General features: G+C 41.9%; 1 protein-coding gene across 2 annotated transcripts in view; it reads left to right on the top strand.

Moving 5' to 3' along the window:
• The window catches only part of asic2 (acid-sensing (proton-gated) ion channel 2), a 597673-nt gene that overhangs the window by 429218 nt on the left and 145070 nt on the right, over positions 1-23385 (top strand). Inside the window, exon 1 of one of the 2 annotated variants that reach the window (XM_027161101.2) lies at positions 13641-16167. The exons of the other annotated variant lie outside the window; for it this stretch is intronic. Coding sequence (XP_027016902.1) covers positions 15499-16167 — 669 coding nt within the window. The 5' untranslated portion in view covers positions 13641-15498. Of the gene's footprint in view, positions 1-13640; positions 16168-23385 lie in introns of those variants that run through there. 2 annotated transcript variants of the gene reach the window in all.

Below are 23385 nucleotides of genomic sequence, written 5' to 3'. Positions count from 1 at the left end.
AATAACAAAGAAGACAGAACATTTTGCAACAGCTTTTGTGCCACTTTTCCTGATTGTAGATTGTAGATTTTTAGCCTTTGCCATGACAGGCTGTCTGTGTGTTCCGTGTTCGGTTCATAGCCTAGCATGTGATTGTCACCGCAACACTGTAATGATACAGTTGTCAGACGATGCAGTCATGGAGAAACAAATAGATCGAAGAAGGCAGCATGAGAAGAAGGGAAGGAATAAAACCATACAAATGGCTGTATACAGAACTTTAGCGTATAGAGCTTTATTTCTTCTTTCCTTCCTCGTGCATTTCTCTGAGAGGAACAGGGTAGTTGGTGTCGTATAAAGTGGTAGAAAACAATACTTGTGTAAAAGTACAAGCATCGTAGTAGAAAAAGACTTTGGTAGAAGTGAAAGTCGCCTTTTAGAATATTACTCAATTAAAAGTCTTAAAGTATCTGATATTTAATGTACTTAAGTATTTGAAGTAAAAGTAAAAAGTAAAATTTCAGTGATTTACGGTAGGCATAAGATCAGGGACGGTTCTAGGATTTCATCTTTAGGGGTTTTAGCCTTCAGTGAGAATTTAAAACAAGAAGAGTTTTATATTATATATTATATGACTACATAGTAAGCCAAAAGTTATGGTGTTATTAAACGGCAAAAGTGGACACCAAAATGTTATGCATGATGTAATGATGCCAGTCTCGAATCAAATCAGTTCATGTATGTGTGCATTCTCTACAAACAGTGTGTCCAATGAATGTAAATCACTGTAAATCAATAAATGTTATTTTTATTTAGTATTGAATGGATTGTTTGCATGAATATTTTGTTTGTGCTACAACTCTGGTAATAAGAATAGTGAAATTTCACTGCTTTTGGTTGCCGCCGTTACAGATAAATGCCTCCAGCTCTGACTGCGCGTGCACGCTGCGCGTACCTGTGCTTCTCCGTAGAGCATGCGGAGCGTAATGCGTCTAGGAGCAGTGATTCGCCAAACCTCCCTTATTACAGTCGCACACATTTCTTATGCTTTTATTTTGTAGTAACGAGTAACGAAGGCGCTTATTAGAAATATACTGTAACGGAGTAAAAGTAAACATTTTATCTAGGAAATGTAGTGGAGTAAAAGTGAAAGTTGACATAAATTTAAATAGCGAAGTAAAGTACAGATACGTGACATTTCTACTTAAGTACGGTAACGAAGTATTTGTACTCCGTTACATTACAACACATCTGAGTGGGAGTGTGTTTGTGAATGTGAGATCAAACTTACTGAGTCATTCTCATGTGCTTTGAGATGCTTTTCTGCTCACTACGGTTGTAAAGATTGGTAAGAGGTGTTCTATCAGCTCTCTCACGTGTCTAATGTCATTCTTTATAAAAGGGAAGGTGGTACTGTAGCTCAGAGGTTAAGACTGATCAGATGGTCTTGAGTTTGAGTCATAGGGGCAACAAGCTGCCACCACTGGGCCCCTGAGCAAGGCCCATGAATGCAAGTCACTCTGGATAAGGGTCTCATGTTTCAAGTTTGTATCCTAGTGGTTAAGGTGTTGGACTACCAATCAGAAGGTTGTGATTTCGATTCCTACGTCCACCAAGCTGCCACTGCTGGGCCCCTGAGCAAGGCCCTTAACCCTCATTTGCTCAGTTGTATAAAAAAAGTGATACAATGTAAGTCACTGTGAATAAGGGCATCTGCTAAATAATGTAAATGTTTTTAATGCATTTTGAGATGCTTTTCTGCTTACTACAGTTGTAACAAGTGGTTATTAGTCTTACTGTAGCTGCCATCTTGTCAGCTTGAAGCGGTCTGGCCATTCTCCTCTGATCTGTCTCAGAAAGCCGCTGATAAATGGACGTCTTTTGTTTCTCGTGCCATTCTGTATAAATGCAAAAGAACGGTTTACACAAAAAGCCCAGAGGATCATCGGTTCCTGGAATAAACCTTCCAACATCCAAGCCATTGTAATGAGTCTGTCTGTGTTTCCGTCTGCTGTCATTCGCTGCTGTTAATTGTTGGCCCCGCCCACTCCTTTGTTACCATGGACATAAATTGCACTCATTCTCTTCCCCAGGTGTTTTGTCTTAGTCTTTGATTGTCTCCACCTTGTGATTGGTTCTTGTTCACTATATCTACTCTGTTTGTTCACTTCCCTGGTGTTAGTCGTTGTCGGTGTAGTATGTTGTCTGTTTACGTCCCTGTTCCGTGTTTTGCTCGCTTATCCGTTGCTTGTTTTTGTTTACTAAAAGTTCTAACTGCATTTGGATCCTCACTCGCCTTTGTCTCATCGTGACAGCCATAGTCAGAGTCACAGAGATCACGTCTTTATCTCAAAACAGTTAGTCAAGTTACAGAGAAACCAGAAAGCACTAAATCTTTCTCGTTGTATAGGAACTACTGAACCGAGACAAAGCGAAAAAACTTCATCCCATGTTAACACACCAAAATAAAGGAACAGATAACACGTTTAAAAAAAAATAGTTTAGTTTAGTTTATTAATTTATAAAGCACATTTAAAAACAACAGCCGTTGCAGCCAAAGTGCTGTACGTCGAGTAAAAACAAACAAGAACAGTGCAAAAATAAAAACACAATCCAAAAAAAAAAAACCAACAACCTTCAAACAGAGTTAAAACATACAGAGTAAAAGTGGGTTTTTAAAGCAGATTTAAACAATGAGACAGTGGTAGCAGATCTTAAATGAAGTGGGAGATTGTTCCACAACTTTGGAGCTGCCGTAGAAAAAGCCCTTAGTTTTAAAATGTGCACGAGGTACCGAGAGAAGGGACTGATTAGAGGACCGAAGAGATCTAGGGGTAGGGTACGGAGTGAGGAGGTCACAAATATACTGGGGAGCACAACCATGTAAAGCTTTAAAAACATAAAGTAAAATCTTAAAATCAATACGGAACTTAACCGGGAGCCGGTGTAATGAGGCAAGTAACGGGGATAATGTGCTCACGTTTTCATGTGCTCACGTCAGTAATCTCGCTGCCGCATTTTTGTACCAGTTGTAGGCGGTCGAGAGACGATTTAGGCAAGCCAAAATAAAGAGAGTTACGGTAATCCAATCTCGAGGTTAGAAAAGCATGAATTACAGTTTGTAGGTCCTTCATAGAAAGCATCTTCTTGATTTTAGCAATTGATCTTAGTTGAAAAAAGCTGCTTTTCACAACAGTGCTAATCTGTTTATCAAAAGACAGCATAGGATCAAAAACAACACCAGTTAATTTGATTAATCACATAGTCCCTATTGCAACAGTGTTAAATGAACGTTATAGACATTCAGTGAAGAGAAAAAAGCAACGCAGTAAAACAACACCACCTCCACCTCCACCAGCCAGGGTCCTTGTGTGCAGGTGCTGTTTATCTCAGACATCAGGCGCTTTCGATTAGATCGGATTTAGGTAGCTGGAAACTCATCTACTCCGGTTGCTTAACGGGATAATTGGAAGGAAATGATTTTGCACAAGAAGTGTTCTGTAGGGCGACGTGATAATAAACCGGCCGTATGACAAACTTCCTTGATGGTTTTCATCAGGTTTATTACGGACTCTGCAGTCGCTTACGATATTTTCGTGTCCCCGAGAGAGGACGTACGTCAGTAAACATAACGGATCTTTAGACAGCATGTCTGTGTGGAAGGAAGTGATGATAATGAGGTAATTAAAAGGAGTAAGCTGAAGGATGGCTTTTTGCTGAGCACAGGTGTGGAAGGTCATCAGCTTTGGCCTAGTGGGAGATAAGCCAATCAGCTGAATATCCTATAACTCACACACACACACACACACACACACACACACACACACACACACACACACACACACACACACAAACATCCATAGGAGTTCACAGATACATGGTAGACCAGTATATGGCAAATTACCATAATAACACAAACACATTTAACTCCTAAAGCCTTGAAGATTCTGTACATTTTCTTATTTTCCCATTTTTCATTAACTGACGGTTTTCCGCTCAGTAAAGTTGTGAATACAACAGAAAGAGGAGTGCTTTTTCATTCATTCATTCATTCATTCATTTTCTACCACTTATCCGAAATACCTCGGGTCACGGGGAGCCTGTGCCTATCTCAGGCATCGTCGGGCAAGGCAGGATACACCCTGGACGGAGTGCCAACCCATCGCAGGGCACACACACCAAAAATAAACCTGCTTTGAAAAACTGCACGTATGCAAATGGATGTTTCTGTGCATAGAATGCGATTTATCAAGTTCTTGTTGAAGCGTACACGCACGGTTACAAGGCCTTCACATGGGGTCAGATTAATTCACACTACCGTTACTGCTCATTACAAGGTACAGACGCTTGATTCGAACAAAACAGAAAGCCAAAGTTTAGAATCTCAGGATAGATTCTTGCAGGGAGATTTTGGTTTACGTTGTACATTGTACGTTGCAATGAGAAATATTTTTAAGAACTATAGGAAACTCTTTGCTGAGGGCACAATAAGTGGCTTATCATTCAATTTCATTCGACAACCCTGAGCGATTTTACTTGATCTCTGCGAGGACGTCACATCACATTTGAAGAGACTATTAGCCCTTTCCGCTATAGCAGTTTTATCCACAGGCGTATTAATCATGAACTTTGGGACTGATAGTTTGTAGGAAATGTCAGACCAATATTGACATTTGCACTTGTGATCTGAATACTGTACAGCACAGAGAAAAAAAACAGTAATGGATTTTTATGGCATCACAGATTGTCTATTTTAATTGGGCCGACACACCAGAACCACCTATTTAAAGGGAAGTTCTTTACCAGTTTTGGTGGTTTTGGTGGCATTGCATTTGTTTTCATTTTGAATCTGTTCTCTGCCTTGTTACATTCTGTTTTTGTATCCTAAATGGTTTCAGCTGGCAATTTAACCCTTTGTGTGTTTACCTTCTCTTTTAGGGCCTTTTTACACCCGGTCACTTCGTGTGTTGTCTCTGATCCGATAGCTGTCTGATTTGTTAAAACTGTCCCATTTACATTAGGCCACATAAATGTGTCTCGGCGAATCGGATATCGATCCGATCTTTCTACTCTCGCCCAAAACGCTAATATATTTGACCTCATTTCCGGGGTAATTGAAATGGAACACGCTTTGGTGTATGAGGTTTTCAGAACGCGATCAAAAAGAAGACATAAAAACTCGTTACGACGGTTTTGCTACAAAAAACAGCGTTTACTGTTTGCTGCATTTTTGCTGGCGGCAGCAGCGCGTTTTAAGCCCCGACGAGACGCCTGGGTGAAAGATAACCTGCGAGTGTTTGGGAGGAGTTTAGCGCTGACGTATGTGGCTTGAACAACCACATTCATTTACACCTGTCCAGTTTCATCTGAAACGCGTCCCAGACCACCTCCTGAAGGGGTTTGAACCATCGGATTTATATCCGTCTCGAAAACGTTTCGGAGGGCATTTAGACCTGGTGTTTTTACCATCGGATAGCTATCTGATCACAGAAAACGCAGGAAGTGACCAGGTGTAAAAAGCCACCTAGTCTACAATCCCAGACTTTATTCCATGTATTTTGGCTCCTGGCCATGTGTTTAATCACCTTTGCTGTCACTATTGGCTTCTATTATGCTTTAATTAGCATGCTCAGCTACTTGCTGTGCATTTGTGAAAACGTTGGGGAAATGAGACAAAACCAAAAAAAAGTAAATATATATATATATATATAACAAAAAAATAGCAGGAAATTTGACACTTTTTAAAAATGAAGTGATCAGGTTTTTGTAAATCATCTCGAGCTTGATGTCTGACATGAATATGTGCTTTCATGTCTGTCATTGACTTGCGATTGTGTGTAATTGCTATTACTGCAACCCGGATTTGCACAGACTTTAATTGTAAAACATTTCCACACACAAAACACATTACGCTCTCCAACTCTGCTAATGAGCAGTGCCAGTAATTGGTACATTGTATTTTGTTCTTCTCTCGTTAATTCCGAGTTCTTGATTGATTTTTGCCTCGCCCCGCCCTTGTAACACCGGTTTACTCATTAAACGTAAAATTCGACACACAGACTGCCTTTTATTGTTCCCTTAACAGTTCGATAAACACAACGACTCTTTTATATTCAATTGTTTTTCTGTGTGAGTCATTAAAATAAAACCGTGTTTGATGTCCAATCGAGATTTTTGGCAACGTTTTCAGACAATTTCCAAAATATTGGCAACGTAACTTCATTTATATAAATGGACAATGGCAAATGAAGCATAAGAAGATATGCAATGATGTCAAACACAAAACATTCATTTCTGTGTGTGAAGTTCATTCATTTTCTACCGCTTTATCCGAATTTCTCGGCTCACAGGGAGCCTGTGCCTATGTCAGGCGCTATCGGGCATCGAGGCAGGATACACCCTGGACGGAGTGCCGACCCATCACAGGGCACACACACACACACTCTCATTCACTCACACACACACAATTTTCCAGAGATGCCAATCAACCAACCATGCATGTCTTTGGACCGGGGGAGGAAACCCCCGAGGCACGGGGAGAACATGCAAACTCCACACACAAAAGGCGGAGGTGGGAATCGAACCTCCAACCCTGGAGGTGTGAGGCGAACGTGCTAACAACTAAGCCACCGTGTCCCCCTGTGTGTGAAGTGAATTTGGTAAAAGTATGTTCTGTAGTGATGTGCGAGACATCAGCAGTGATCACTGCTCAATATTTCAGATGTTTTCACAGGATGATGCTTCAGCAGAAAAATACAATTTTGAAAAGAATTGTTTAGGTAGCTGATGCTGTTGAAAAGCATTTTCTGGAGGAGAGGATTACTAATAAGTGAAGTTCAGCAAAGAAGGAATCGACAATCATTCTACTGGCCCCATTTAAAATGCTACAGCTCTGTGAGGGATTGATAGTTGCAGTGGATTGCGTTCTCGTTATATATCTCAACTGGATAATACCCCAGGGATCTTCTTTGGTTTGCGCGGTATCGGATCGTTCTTTTGATGATTGCGCTCAGAACTGTTACACAATGCTGAGATTCTTAGCTTATGAAACGCATCTACGTTTGTGCTTTGATGGTGATAGAAATGGAAAGATCCACTGACAGCCTGCAATGTTCACGGTTCTTCTCGATCGTGTGTACGTACACTCCTTGACTAATTAACATACGACTGTGTGTTTAGAGACACCATGTGCAGCTTGTACCTTGGTATATCATTCCATATATCATTTCAGGCGGTAAGAAGATTTCACATTCTGTCCTTTTTGAGACCATTATTACATTTCACATGGTAATTCGGTTGGATGACATTTTTATCCCAAGTAACTTCCAACTGAGGCCGGATCGAAGGGAGCTGTAGTGGACCGATGACAGCTTAGCCAATTTCCAACCAGTAGCCCACTGCTTCCATCACAGACTGTTGGAATGCTCATGGCAACATGCCTCAGCCATCATCTATAGTGGGACGTGGTAGCTCAGTGATTAAGGTATTGGACTATCGATCAGAAGGACCTGACTCCCAGATCCACCAAGCTGCCTCTGCTGGGCCCCTGAGCAAGGCCCTTAACCAACAATTGCTCAGTTGCATAAAAATGAGCTTAAAAAGTAAGTTGTTTTGGATAACGATGTCTGCCAAATGATGGAAACGTACTGTAAATGTACAGTATAATCTTCTGCTATAAGAAAAACATAGTTGCAAGCATGAGCTTAAGGATTTTCCTGGCAGTCTCCTGGACTAATTTTCAACCGAGGGATTTACTGATCTTATCTTTGCAAAATATTTTCTCTTTGAACTCGTCTCATTGTACGATATAACTTCTGAAGACATTAATATTATTCCAACAGCATCCATCAGTGTGGGCTTTCATCATGATGTTACAACATTTTAATGGGTTGGCACACACCTTTATCACCGGTCAATTCTTAGACTTAACCCTTAGTTTAATTAGGCTAAGTTAACAGATGGTTATGTTGGGGACTGAATACAAAAACCATTGAAAAGACCACTGCACAATTATCTTAAAGTGCATACCTCCAAACTTCAGGTGGAATAATCTAGTATCTAGTGTATACTTGTTTATGCTTGATGAGATGGAGATTAATCATAACTTGTGGTATGTTTACCAAGATCAAGTCAACTCTATTTTTAGGGATGTACCGATACAATTTTTTCTCTTACGATCCGATTCCGATACCGATACCGATACCGATCCGATATCTGTGTTCTTTTCTACCTTTAAAACTAAAGAATCTATACAACTCGCTTAGTTATTACGATTTATTTCTTTCTGGCAAAGAAATACAAAGATGCCCATTACTGGATGAAAAATAAAAACACAAGAAACCTTTAAAAAAGTATTAATGCAGTAGCATTATTTTTTTTCTTACAAGTTTAAGCCATAGTCTATGATGTTTGCTGTTCATTAATCAACCACCACGGGCATGGGCGTCGGAAGCAAATAAAAAGTGGGCGTGTCCTGTCCCACACACATATAATGGTTACGACACACATGGATTTCAGGAAGCCGGAGCGTGGTCAATGCTGTAGGTAAAACGCGGAATGGAGTTTAATTTATTAGGACATTTCCTCAAGCAGAATGGATTCGACTGGCGGCGCTCTGAAAAGTAATAAAAAAAGACATTATGCGCTGAATAGAGACGGTAAAAGTGGGTGGGTCCAATATTATTTGTCTTAAAAAGTGGGTGGGTCCTGTCCCACCCACATATAATGGTTGACCACGGGTATCAGATTCGGATCGGTCACGCACCACCGATACCCGATCCACTCAAAATGCTTGGATCGGCGCCGATGCCGATCCGAAATATCGGATCGGTACATCCCTATCTACTTTATTTTAAATTGCTCACATGACCATACGCCACCACCAGATCACCACAGTACTCCTCAGAGGTGTTTGAGAAGGCATTAAATAAGTGCAAACAACATTATGGAGGCAATTCAGAATCGACTGATAAGTCATCCTTCATTTCATTTGTCTGGCTTTGTCTTTGTTGTTAAAAAAAATGGAGAGTTATGCTAAGGTATGTAATACTAAGGGCTCGAAGCAGTTGCGCATACGTTAATAAATATCCTTTACAGCAGCTGTAACCCAACAGCAAAGAAACTTACAAGTCTGAGTAGAGGATGGTGACTCTTGCGTCCTTCCGCCAATGACCTGCCGAAGGATTGCGATTGTATATAAGATTACTAATCTTATACAGCAGTTTACAATAACGGTCAAAAGCATTTTCATAATGTCCTGAATGTTTTCTTATAAGCAGATGTTTTTTGTTGCGAGCGATCCACTTGTTTTAGATTAAATAGAACCTCTAGCACTTCAGAGAAGCAATTCAACTCATCTGAGAACTCTATCTACAATAGCCTTCCAATCATGGTCCCAGGACAAGGAAAGAGATGCATAAAAAAAAAAGGTGGGAAGCTTTTTGGTCATCATCTTTCATCCTTATTACAACCCACACCATATACATAAGCCATAACTTGAGAAATGCCATTGAGATATTAACACACACGTCGGTCAGCACTTTGAAGATCTATTGGGGTCCAGTACAGCCTCATTCTTTCTAAGTCAACTGATCTTAGCATGACTTTGGCACATGATCTGGAGCATTAGGAGCACCCGGGGCTGCCAAGATGCTAAGATATTATCTTCTGTGCTTTAGCTTGATATATTCATGTTGATTCTTCTGCCAGGGTCTTGGATTAAGGTTTTGTTTTGTTGTATGTTTGAATAATATTTGCAATTTGAATAATTCTTTTCCGAGGCTGTGCTTGGAGTCATTAAATTGTAAAAAGTCCTCGTTTTGTGGAATTATTACCCGGCGAATGCTCTCGAGAACTACTTACCAGTTGGTCGCAATCAGTGAACTATGAAACTCGCTCAACTTCTGTGGTAATTTCTTACTGGACTTGCGTTCATTTACCTTTTCTTTCTTGTAGAACTTTCAAACATTCTGTGTGGTTTACTTAAAGGGGGGGTCTCCGTTGTTTGAAAGCCAATGTTGACATATAAAATCAGCAAAACAAACACGCCGCTAACCCAAATGGGTCCCACCCCTGTATTGATAGCTCCTCCCACACATACATACGTAATCCAGGCAAATACTGTAAAGAAATGTGTCTTTATCATAGCTGAAGGGAAGAACAACACGATTGCAGATAAACAAACAAGCAAAATGAAAAAAAAAAGGACAAAGACATATATTAGTTCTGTGTAACAAAGCAAAACCAACGTTACTCACCTATCGAGAAGGAAAAAAGCGCCTCGTCGTCTTAAGTAAAGTTGAGTTTCCCGAGTCAATACCCTCCTGAGCTAAACGCTGTTACTACACAAAACGCGGTTGTAGCTGCGTCTCTACATTACTACGATAGAAAAGAGGTGTTATTTGTGTAGTAACAGCGTTTAGCTCAGGAGTTATTGACTCGGGAAACTCCAACCTGTGAATATGTGGCCAACTTCCTGCTCCTTCAGTTCTCTCCAGTGCTGGAAAGCTGATCCTATATTAACACGTCCTACTTCTTGTCCTTATCGTAAGTCTTTCTTCTCTTTCTTTCTTTGTTTTTAATCCTCCATGTCAATGTTAAAACCTCTTTCTGCTAACGTCACACATGCACACTGAACACTATCTCCGCCCATACTGACAAGCCCCGCCCCTTTCTGCTCATCGGCTACACTTTCGTCTTGATTTTTGTTTAGTTTGTCGTCCCGACCCAGTTTTCTGAAGCATTTCTCAAACATCGGAGACCCCAGCTTTAAGGCGCCTTTCGGTTTTAATTGCGTTAACTCCGAGCCTTTTCTATGTCATCCTTCATTAAAAGTCAGGTCAGCACAGAACTGTCATTCCAGCAACTGTCATCACAATCCTGAAAAGAACCCGAGGCTACAAAATGAAGGGTGGAAATGCACATCCTGTTAGCGAGGCCATTAACCCTTTACTAACCCTGTACTACTTGTATATGTATATGTAAAGCTACAGTGTGTATAAAGAGAGGCAGTCTCTCTCCTGTCCTCTCAAACATTTTCATTAATAATACAATAGAAACAAAAATACTCAGTGCATGATGCATAACATTTCTTCTAGTCCAGTTACTGTAATTGGTTTGAAACCTTGTTGAAAATCCTTCGATTCGGGTTTGGCACAGTTAAGACCTGAACATGCCAAACCTGAAGGTCTAAGATGACTTAGCCTTATCAAAAGTGCACCGTAAACATAATGTCCTTAAAATGCAGTCATTGTTTCGAGGAATTTATTTTTTTACATTTTAAAAAAGAGAGTTTTACAAATAATCTAAATTTAATGCGCTGATTTGATAATTAAAGACTTTCTGAAGGAATCCAAATTTTTATTTATTTATTTTTTCTTTAGTATATTATAGTGTCAAGAAGCTTCAGAGAGGACAATTTTCTCCCTGTGTTTGTCAGTGTGGGTGTGTTGGAGTGTAGATACACTACATACAGCAGATTAAGTGTTGTTTGGTATTTCTGTTCTCCTGCTATGGCTGTGAGTCATCAAAATAATTTCTCTGTGGATGATTTAAATAGAAATGTCATACGGAGGGTAAAAATGGCAGTAACCTTGAACGCCATGGCTCTGACATAGCAAAGCGAATTTGTGTGTGGAATTTGTGTGTGTCTCTGAAGATATGTTTTTATGCTGTGTTCCATATACATGAGAAAACACTGTCTGTTTTTTTTTTTTTTTTTAAATATAATACATGGCTGTCAAGTGTCACACATTCAGAGTGGCAGTCACGCATTTCTGTCTTTTATCACGCTTTCCCGCTACACATCATATTTCAAACACAGAAAAACTTTTTAACTACAGTATTTATCATATATTTAATACGCCGCAGCGCCCGAGACGCATCAGTCCGCACCGCTGTCTGTATGGAACCGGGGAGGAATCGAGCGCGTCTCCCCTGGAGTTCTTAGTCGAGTCTGACACTTATCAGCCAATCAAAAAAAAGAGGCTACACAACAGCCAATCAGAAATTAGCTTTATTGTATCTGCGTAAGATTTAACGCGACAACCAATGAAAAAAAGAAAACATTCATTAGAGAGGGTATTTTCGATGGTCGGTTTGAACAAAACCTCAACACAAAACAGCTTGTCTCTGGATGGGACATTGTCCTCAATCATGACCCTAAAAATGTCTGGGCTTGTGCTGAACTGTTTTATATGGGAGCAACATTACAAATGATAAAGGGGTCCAAAAAAGCAACAAACACAATAAACACCAGTCATAATCTCTCTCTCTCTCTCTCTCTCTCTCTCTCTCTCTCTCTCTCTCTCTCTCTCTCTCTCTCTCTCTCTCTCTCTCTCTCTCTCTTTGCTGGGGGGTTGGAAATGTCACTCTTGCCTGTCTTCAAAACTTGAGAGCCCAGATAATACTATATTCTGTTTTTATGTTGTCTGGTACAAATATTATAATCAAGCAGGCAGACTAAAGCGTCCAATCATAATCAGAGTAAAGGTGTAAGGCTGGAATAGGAAATATAACAAAAAAAACTATAAAAATCAGGGAAATAAAAACATGATGATATTTCCTAACGAGACACTGACACAACCAGATAGAAACTAGAAGCACAGTCAGGTAACAAGCCAGAGACAGAGCAGGACTGTCGACAAACAGATAAAGCTTTAAGCTATTCATGATGCTTATAATTATTATTATTATTCAATGATACATGCTCATACATAGTTTTGTCATGTTTATAGTACTCCATACTCCGTCCTCAATCCACAGAGTTCTTAAAATCTTTCATTGGTATCTGTTTGATTGATAGAGACACTGTTTTGTCTCTGTAATAGCCGTAACAGCTGTAGACTGAGATTGGTTTGGATAAAACAGTGTTCCAGATCAATATGAAAACAGTCATTTAATGCGGTACAGAGCATCGGCATGGCACGGTGGCTTAGTGGTTAGCACGTTCGCCTCACACCTCCAGGGTTGGGGGTTCGATTCCCACCTCCGCCTCGTGTGTGTGGAGTTTGCATGTTCTCCCCGTGCCTCGGGGGTTTCCTCTGGGTACTTCGGTTTCCTCCACCGGTCCAAAGACATGCATGGTAGGTTGATTGGCATCTCTGGAAAATTGTCCGTAGTGTGTGAGTGTGTGAGTGAATGAGAGTGTGTGTGTGCCCTGCGATGGGTTGGCACTCCGTCCAGGGTGTATCCTGCCTCGATGCCCGATGACGCCTGAGATAGGCACAGGCTCCCCGTGACCCGAGAAGTTCGGATAAGCGGTAGAAAATGAATGGATGAATGAATGAAAGTTTTAATTGTACACGCTGCAAAATTGTCCGGGAATCCAGATCACTAACGATCACAAGCTATGGTGCCGTCTTCCGATTTCTGTTTCAAGTCTAAATATTTAAAGGCTCTCTTTCTTTTCTATGACTTTAATGCCACCTCTTCACCTTCATCTAGAGATATTTTAGCCACATGCATGTGTGTGAAAGTGGATAAAAAAAAATGTGTGTGTGTTAAGTATAATGTGTGTGTGTGTATATATATATATATATATGCACACTAAAAAGACACTGTGGAGAGGAATTGAGTGAAGGAGAGAGAATGGAGCAGACCACGTGAATGATTATGTGAGTGAGTGAGAGAGAGAGAGTGAGAGAGGGAGAGAGGGAGAGAGAGAGAGAGAGAGTTGGCACAGACAGAATCGCTTGCTGTGTGTGAACACGGACAAGAGCAGGAGGAGGAGAAGAACAGTGGAAACATATTGCCAAAGAGCGAGCAAGCAACACAGTGCAGCAGCCGAAGTCGATCGGTGAAGCACCAGAGCGAAGATCTGAACACACACACACACACACACACACACACACACACACACACACACACACACACACACACACACACCAGGAAAGAAAAAGCTACTAACACACACTTGCATCGCTTTGAAGCAGCAAAGAACGACGCGAGCTTGAAAGCAAGTGAGGACTTCTTTTAGATTGACATGGCACGGAGGAGGGGCTTAAAGGCAAGTTGATGAATTTGCTTTTCCTTTGTAATGTATTGGAATATGGAAGCGTAAAAATCCAGTTGAACAGGATCAGGACTTGCTGGAGCGATATTGCTGCTGATGGTGAGGAAGTAAATAAAAAGAGAGCAAAGAAAACAGACAGTGTGTCAGAACAGATTTCACATCAGCACCGGTCAGCTCTCTGCAGGCGCTATATATATATGTGTGTGTGTGTGTGTGTGTGTGTGTGTGTGTGTGTGCGTGCGTGTGCGTGTGTGAGCTAGCGTGAAGTGCAGCCTCCCCTCTCACTCCAGGCAGCTGTCCTCACTCGTTCACAGGAGAGGGCAGCCGAGGAGAGAAAGAGAGAGGGCTGAGAAAGAGTGCTGAAGGAGAGAGGGAAAGAGAGAGACAGATGGCACAGACCGAAGTGAGAAAACAAACACACGAGGAGGCAGGAGGAAGCCGGACGGAGGGACTGTAAATGAGGATCAGCGATCGGCAGAAGTGGCACCGTGGGTCGAGCTGCGCGGGACACGTAGCTGCAGAAACCTGACAGAGGAAACGGATGAAGATGGAGAGATCGAGCACAATCACAGACAAGACAGATGGACAAAACAGGCCGGACTACTGACTCTGCCTCTCACACTTCCTCTGCTTAGTGAGCTGGCAATAAGCTTCCCTGCACTCTTTTTCTGCTCATCTCCGTCTCTTTTTTTCCCCACGCCTTCGTTCAAACTTTCCATATTTTTTGTATCCGTCTATCTGTACTGTATGTGCCTGTATTTGTGATCAGAAGCTACGGGCTGTCAGTCACCAGTTTAAAAGAGACACGGTTCCTCAGGACAGGCTAAACAGATGGACTGAATGAAAGATACAAGGAAAGAGAGAAAGAGGTAAAGAAAGAGGGATAGGTTAGAGGTGTCGCCAGGGAGCACACCGTGCAGCCGAGTCCTCCGTGTCGGAGGGAAGGATACCAGATCTTTTCTTTTCTCTAAAAGCCTGTGTGAGTTTTAGCACTAGTTGATCTGCCATGAGAGCACTTTGTCATGTCCGTGTTAGCGGAATGCTTTCAGCTGAAGAAACATCAGACGGCCGAGAAATAGAGATTAACAATAAACGTCTAGAGGATAACAATGGATTGTTCTCACCACCAGGTTCTGCATGGATCTCGGATCAGAACAGGGTATTTTTGTAGCTGGAGATTTGTGGTCTGAGCTCTTGGTGTTCTCCTGAAAGAGAGAGAGAGAGAGAGAGAGAGAGAGAGAGAGAGAGAGAGAGAGAGAGAGAGGGAGGCGGGGTATCTTAGAGGTCATGCCAGGAGATTTATAAGAAGCAGACAAAGATCTTGAACCACTTGAACCACCAGCTGTTCTCTTCTCGTTGATGCTTTTGACCTGTATTGTTTCCTGTTATAGTGAAGCCCAACATAATGTCAAATTGAAGCACTGACAAATTTAAGAGTAGGGTCCATTTTGGGCATTAGGCGTGTGGGTTTGTTATCCCTTGGGCATTCTCTTTCTGCCTGCTGCCTCATGATTGCTCCTGGCACGGTACCCTGGCTAGGAGATGAAGCCGTGCCCTTTGCCGCTCTAGCAACCCTGTGGACATTCATGGCTCGGGAATTCCCGCGCCTTCGGCGGTCCTCATCCTCGGTGCCCAGTCAAGTGCCCAGTCGCCGTCGCTTGCCCTTGGCTCTTCGTACCCGCTTGCATGGCCTGCGCCATGCCTGTTCCCCAGCCTCTTCACCAATTCGCAGGGCACTCTGGACATTGGCAATGTGCACCGCACTGGGTCTGCTTCTGTCATGGTCCTCAAACCGTGTGCTGCACTGGTTGGCTTTGCCCACTGCCACCAGAGTACACACGCAGTGGGCACGTCAGCTCGACTTCCCCACTGTCACTATCTGCAACAACAACCCGGTGCGACTCCCGCACCTCACCAAGAGTGACCTTTATTTTGCCGGGCACTGGCTTGGCCTGCTGCATGCTAATGGGACTGCACGCTCGCTAGTGCTAGAGCTGCTACGCGATGAGCGCCTTGCTTGGTTTCGCAAGCTCTCTGACTTTCGGCTCTTTCTCCCACCACGCCGCTTCCCAGGGACCAGCCTGGAGTTCCTCGACCGCCTCGGGCACCAGTTGGACGACATGCTGCTCGCCTGCAAGTATCGAGGAGAACCGTGTGGTGCTCACAACTTCTCCACTGTGAGTTTTTTCTCTCTCTATGTTCTGGTTGACTGCATCTCCACAGCACATACAGTATATGATCAACTCTCTACTTTAAAATGAGACAAAATAAATGGCTAATACATTTGGAGAATTCAGAATCAGCACCGGGGGGGCAGGGTGGCTTAGTGGTTAGCACGTTCGCCTCACACCTCCAGGGTCGGGGTTCGATTCCCGCGTCCGCCTTGTGTGTGTGGAGTTTGCATGTTCTCCCTCTGCCTCTGGGGTTTCCTCCGGGTACTCCGGTTTCCTCCCCCTAGGTTGATTGGCATCTCTGGAAAAATTGTCCGTAGTGTGTGTGATTGCGTGAGTGAATGAGAGTGTGTGTGCCCTGCGATGGGTTGGCACTCCGTCCAGGGTGTATCCTGCCTCGATGCCCGATGACGCATGTTTGTATAAACTAGTATTTTACATTTTTAACAAAATACTTGAAATTGTACATATTTGTCGAAACAGAACAGAACTCCAGACCTCCTACACAAGCAGATGTTACCTTGCTAATCTGCTAACCCACTTATTACACTAGTCACTCGACACACACACACACACACACACACACACACACACACACACCTTTTCCCCCAGTGACCATTAATAAGTCTCAGTGTTTATAAGCAGTGGTGACTCGAGCGGTTAAGGTCAATTTGCACAAGACCTATAATCTCTCTGCTGAGATACTGAATTAGTAACCTAGAATATCTGATATCACTCCGTCCAGGGTGTATCCTGCCTCGATGCCCGATGACGCCGTGACCCGAGAAGTTTGGATAAGCGGTAGAAAATGAATGAATGAATGAATATTGGATTTCGCCTCACTTTCAATCCACTGTGAATAAAAGCATCTGTCAAGTGTGGAATACGGATTGTGTGAATTTTGTGTGGTCCAAAATGGGCTTGACTTTTTCTTTCTCTTTCTAAACACCTGTTAAAAAACAGAGACAGATGTTTTCTCAGTACAACTGTGATGCTTTTCTGTAGGGGTGTGTGTGTGTGTGTGTGTGTGTGTGTGTGTGTGTGTGTGTGTGTGCTTTTCCACCACTCAGTTCTTACCTTAAAATTATGCTTTTTAGAACTTCACTTAATTAGGCCTTGTTTTGCTTTGTGTGAGAGAGAGAGAATTAGAGAGTATAGGCACGTGGGTGTGCTTGTGTGTGTGTGTGTGTGTGTGTGTGTGTGTGTGTGTGTGTGTGTGTTGTAATTTATCTCATCTTTTTCTCTATACTTATTAAAGGAAATCTGTCCAAGCTTAGTTCAGGTTCCTCTAATAAACTGTTAAACACTCTGTGAGCTGAGTGTTGTGAAACTCAAGGCCACTCATCATTCACCCATTGTGTTGTTGTGTGTCCTCGTCCTTAGCCGTCCTGTCCTCTTCATATTCATTACATTACTTTATTTGGGTAATTGGGTGGATAGACATATTTCACTGACTGAAGATTTGAAGTCTTTGAGGCAAATGGAACCTTCATTCATTCATTCATTTTCTACCGCTTATCCAAACTTCTCGGGTCACGGGGAGCCTGTGCCTATCTCAGGCGTCATCGGGCATCGAGGCAGGATACACCCTGGACGGAGTGCCAACCCATCGCAGGGCACACACACACTCTCATTCACTCACACACTCTCATTCACACACACACTCACACACTATGGACAATTTTCCAGAGATGCCAATCAACCTACCATGCATGTCTTTGTACTGGGGGAGGAAACCGGAGTACCCGGAGGAAACCCCCGAGGCACCACGGGGAGAACATGCAAACTCCACACACACAAGGCGGAGGCGGGAATCGAACCCCCAACCCTGGAGGTGTGAGACGAACGTGCTAACCACTAAGCCACCGTGCCCTCCTGCAAATGGAACATAACTAATTCAAATAAGATATGAGATAACAATCACTGATGCCATTTGTTAGCATTCAAACAATTCTAAAATGTGAACAGGTTGTTGTGAACACACACAAACACACACAAACACACACACACACACACACACACACACACACACCACACACACACACACACACACACACACACAAGCTGTTGTAATCTAAAGTTGCACTAAACATGCAGCATATAACATGTACATGTAGAGAAAACTAAGCACAATACATGCATCTAAAACATAAGGAAGATTCCTCATATCCGGGTACGAGTCCGGTTACGTAGCCTGACGTAGTTCACAAATCCCAAAGTCATCAGATTTTTTCTTGAGCAGAATCGTCCGAGACACCGGAGGTGAAGAGAAGAGGGTGACACGGGAGTGGATTTTCAAACCTCTCCCGTCCCAGTCCCAAAAAAAAAAATCCCGTCCCATCCCAATCCCAAAAGAATAACTCCCATTCCCTCCCATTTAATTTTCGTGGCTTCTAGAGCGTGCACGGGGAAGACGCCGTCTCTTATATTATTGGTGGATGACATACATTACTGCCACCTACTGTCACGGGTGTGTGGAGCACGTCATTCATTTAACCAGTAATACCAAAGCAAACAGATTATATTTTTATTTATATCAAAGGTATATTTGTGTATTCCCGGTCCCGCCCACTAGTGATTTTATTTCCCATCCCACGGGTCACGGCAATCCCGAAAAATGTCAGCCTCTAATGAAGAGATCTGGCAAAAACAAACAAACAAATAAATAAATAAATATACCTCCATTATAAAAAAAAACAAGCACTTGCTCTTTAATGTTAACAATAACCTTTATTAAACCAGCAGAAAATAAAATAACGTCAAGATTGAACAGACGTATATGATAAATAACGGAGATGACAAACGTTAAATAAGAATCTTGTATTTTACTAATACATTGCTGCATGAATAGTCCTTCTTATAATGATCACATTAATCACTACAAATGGGCTTGTGTTTACCCCTGGGGCTTAAAAGAAATCATCACTTGTCGGTTTATAACATAGCACTTGATCCAGCACCTCCTCTATTATAGAATTATATATATATATATATATATATATATATATATATATATATATATATATATATATATATATGGTATCTCGCTCCAATGGATGTCAACGAGAGTGTTTCTGAGTGTGTGTCTGAGTGTGTGTAAGCTGTTATAGATAATGCTGATGCTTGTTAATCCTGTGTTCTTTTCCCTAAAGAAAATGTAGCCATGGTTTAAACATCTGCATCATATATCCAGAGTTTAGGTTTCAATTCCCGCCTCTGTCATCCGTGTGTGTGTGTGTGTATGTGTATGTGTGTGTGTGTGTGTTGAGTTTGCATGTTCTACCTGTGGATTTCAGGGTTTTCATCCAGGCTCATTAGTTTCCTCTCTACAGACATGCATTGCAGACTTACTGGCTGTGAATAGGTGTGTGAGTAAGTGTGTGTGTGTGTGTGTGTGTGTGTGTGTGTGTGTGTGTGTGTGTGTGTGTGTGTGTGTGTGTGTGATTCTGTCCCACTGTGAGTTGGCACAACATCCAGGGTGCCGCCCAACCTTGTGCATGTAATTAAACCAAGGAATACAAGAATATAGGAATTCAGCCTTATATAAATAACACAAAAGAACCTACACCTAGGGGGGGGCACGGTGGCTTAGTGGTTAGTACGTTCGCCTCACACCTCCAGGGTCGGGGTTCGATTCCTGCCTCCACCTTGTGTGTGTGGAGTTTGCATGTTCTCCCCGTGCCTTGGGGGTTTCCTCCGGGTACTCCGGTTTCCTCCCCCGGTCCAAAGACATGCATGGTAGGTTGATTGGCATCTCTGGGAAATTGTCCGTAGTGTGTGAGTGAATGAGAGTGTGTGTGTGCCCTGTGATGGGTTGGCACTCCGTCCAGGGTGTATCCTGCCTCGATGCCCGATGATGCCTGAGATAGGCACAGGCTCCCCGTGACCCGAGGTAGTTCGGATAAGCGGTAGAAAATGAATGGATGAACCTACACCAGCCACCCGTAGCTTTGTCTTCAGATATCAAGTCACCTCTAACATCCCAAGGATCACAACATTTCTACCCTGTAGGGTCCGTGTCTAAAGTACATCTCCATAATTGAAATATATCTCAGTATCCTCTTCACACACCATTTGCTCTTCTCCCGCCCGAATGGTTTAGATGGTAGCACATTTATTTTCCTAACACTACGTTGTCATCTTGTAACGACACCTGATTGCGATTCCATCAGTTTAGGTTCTCTACGAGCTTTTATTTTCTTCTTCGGGATCACGATGAAATCTCGCATGAGGAATTTAATAAGAAGAAGAATAACAGATGGAATTTTGATGGTCTTCCAACCCCGTGTTGTCTTGCTGACTAGACTTGAACTTTTTTTTTGTCAACGTCGAACTGTCCGTCAGTGAATCTTTGAGGTAATAAGATTACTAATCCGTCCATTTTCATCACCGGGGGTTGATGGTGTTTGCTTGTGCTGTCCATCAACAGCTGAGAATAGACAGGTCGCGTTTGCTTTAAAGTGCCGTCGGATTAGCCATAATCCCAAAGCTTGGACTTGTCCATCAAGATGTCTGTGTGAACCACCTCCTTAAATCCCGGGTCTCATCTCTTAAACTGGGACGTTTTAGCCAAAGCACCTTTCCGTGACTCCGTCAAAGTAGATAGATAGCAGTGGCTCGTATCTGCAGTGTATTTGAAATAAAGTGCGTAGAAATGTTGTTAATAATGTGCAACAATATATACCGTTAGGCACGTCGGTCTGCAGAGACATGCCGAAGCGATCGAGCATTGGGAAAAATAAGGGAGATCTTTTTTTCTACATGTGGGAGCCGTAAATTGAAGGTGCAGATCTTTCCACGCTATCAGATCAGAAGGTTATGATGGAACTGGGATTGATTGATCAGTGCATGAGTCCCAGCAGGGTATAAGACTGCACTCTGCTGTGAGTTCATCTATTTTCATAGTGAGAATCTGGAAAGTCTGGTATAAACGAGCTAGCACGTCTAAGACGCTCCATGTTCCGTATTAATCAAAGATCAAACAGCTGGATTTATTTTCACCTTTAAAAAAATCGTTTGAGAAAATCAGCCGGTGTAAAAAAGGTCATCGATTCTAACGACGACGTCCGGTATATTATGTGTTCAGCAGGGGACTGAGCCATATTCATACTGATTCTCACTTTTTTTCCCCTATTGCCTGAACACTGAACATTTTATCGCCCAAACCTAATTTCTACTGAACCCAGAAACGGATAACAGATAACATAACTCGTACAGGTTTCTACAGTATGAGACAATTAAAATAAATCCAGTGCAGCTTCAGTCCAGCCGCTTAAAGCTATACTCGGTATCATTAATGACACCATTTTGCTGTCACCGATAATTATTCCTGTCATGTAAATTACGTGTGTTACACAGTAAAAGATTTAACAATGGATATAATAAGGTCATGTCAGAGCGTTTCGGGATGACGGCAAAACGTCTCTTTTCACAAGCTGGAAAGTGGGAACTACATCTAATGCCATCGGTACAGTATCATCAGCGTACCGCGGTTGCCAGGTAACCATTGTCAAACGCTTTAGACTTCGCACAAAGACTGACCAGCTCGTTTGACATGATTGACAAAGCTTGACAAACTAGACTGTTACCGAGAGAAAGAAAAATATACTGTATATAATCTGTCACATTATATAATCCAAGCTGTTTATACTTGCTATGGTGAAAGTGACCACGAGGACTCATTCGACTCATAGGTATCGATCAGGAATCAATGGGTTATAAGTGTGGCATGTCGTTCTTTAATAAACTAGAAATTGTAATCGTTTTTACATTCTGTCATGTAAGGAAAAAGAAAATACTCCTTATAGGACATGCCGTTATAGGAAGATAATCCCTGGTGTGAATTATTTCCCAATAACTTGTGTGGTGTTTAATTTCTTACACATAATACACCTCAAATTTTTTTTAGTAATATTTCTTGCGCTAAATGAGAAATAAATTCGATTTTTAAAACAAGGCGTGAACAAATCAGTCAAATGATTACAATTTTTGCGTATATAATTTGCGTACTGAAATCCGCAGCGTCAGCAGAAATGCATATGTAAGTAACGAGGGAACCGAAGAAAGCGCAGGATCAACGCTCGTGCTCGATTGCAGTTAAAGTGGAAAGAGACCAATTGAGGAGTGATTGAAGAGAAGACTGCAGTTTCAGTTTGACCTTATACCATGTATAGAAAACACAAAAAAAACAATAGGCAAGTTCTAAAATTGTTCTCTGTCCCTTTCTGCTTTGTGTATTAGGGTTCTTTTAACGAGAAAACAAACATATTACAATGCCAGGGTGGTGTGATACCCCTAAGTATATTAATTCTGCGTACCAACATGGATTGAGATACTCCACTTTTCCCAAACAACTGATTGACACCATGCACTTCAAATATTTAATGTTTTGAAATATTAGCGATTAGCAACAATAAACCTCTCACATAAACATCTCATTGTCTCGCATTTTATACATTTTTGTGCTATTTTACCAAGAAACCAGAACGTTGAATCCTTCAATCTTGAACATTTTCTTTGTTGGATATCTTTACTAAGCACCATGACTGTTCCTGTAAGCACTGCTACTGTACTCAAAACTCTGTACTAATATGAAAGAAATCTTTCCATCACATCATTGATTAGATATTATTCTTATATTATTCTTAGTATTATGTAATTGTATTAAATTCCATGGTTTGTCAGCTGTACAAGTCAATGTGTATGAGGAGTTACTTCTGAAAAGATAACACTGAATGAGAGCAATCATTTTGACCCATCTTTTAGGTTACGATTCGGCAATTTGAGTGCGACGTGGTATTATTGTGTAGAAATGGACATCATACAGCATTTACAGCATTTGGCAGACGCCCTTATCCAGAGCGACTTACATTATCTCATTTTGTTTATACAGCTGAGCAATTGCCGGTTAAGGGCCTTGCTCAGGGGCCCAACAGTGGCAGCTTGGTGGAACTGGGATCAAACTCACAACCTTCCGATTGGTAGCCCAACACATTAACCACCTTAACCACTCTTAGGTACAGATTTGAGACGATACATGAGTTGGCTTTAACTTTTTTTCTGTGACAGACACTTGGACCTTATGGTTTCTGTGACATCGTGACAGTTGTGCTGGAATATCTTTGTTTTGTTTTTTTTTGTTAGAGCTTAGCAGATTTCTCCAAAACGGAAACATACAAAGGTCAGATATACTGTATGTGAATTTTTTTACACGTCTTGATACCG

Source organism: Tachysurus fulvidraco, chromosome 15, assembly GCF_022655615.1.
Source record: "Tachysurus fulvidraco isolate hzauxx_2018 chromosome 15, HZAU_PFXX_2.0, whole genome shotgun sequence".
Classification (NCBI taxonomy): Eukaryota; Metazoa; Chordata; class Actinopteri; order Siluriformes; family Bagridae; genus Tachysurus; species Tachysurus fulvidraco.
This window is presented reverse-complemented; position numbering and strand designations above follow the sequence as displayed.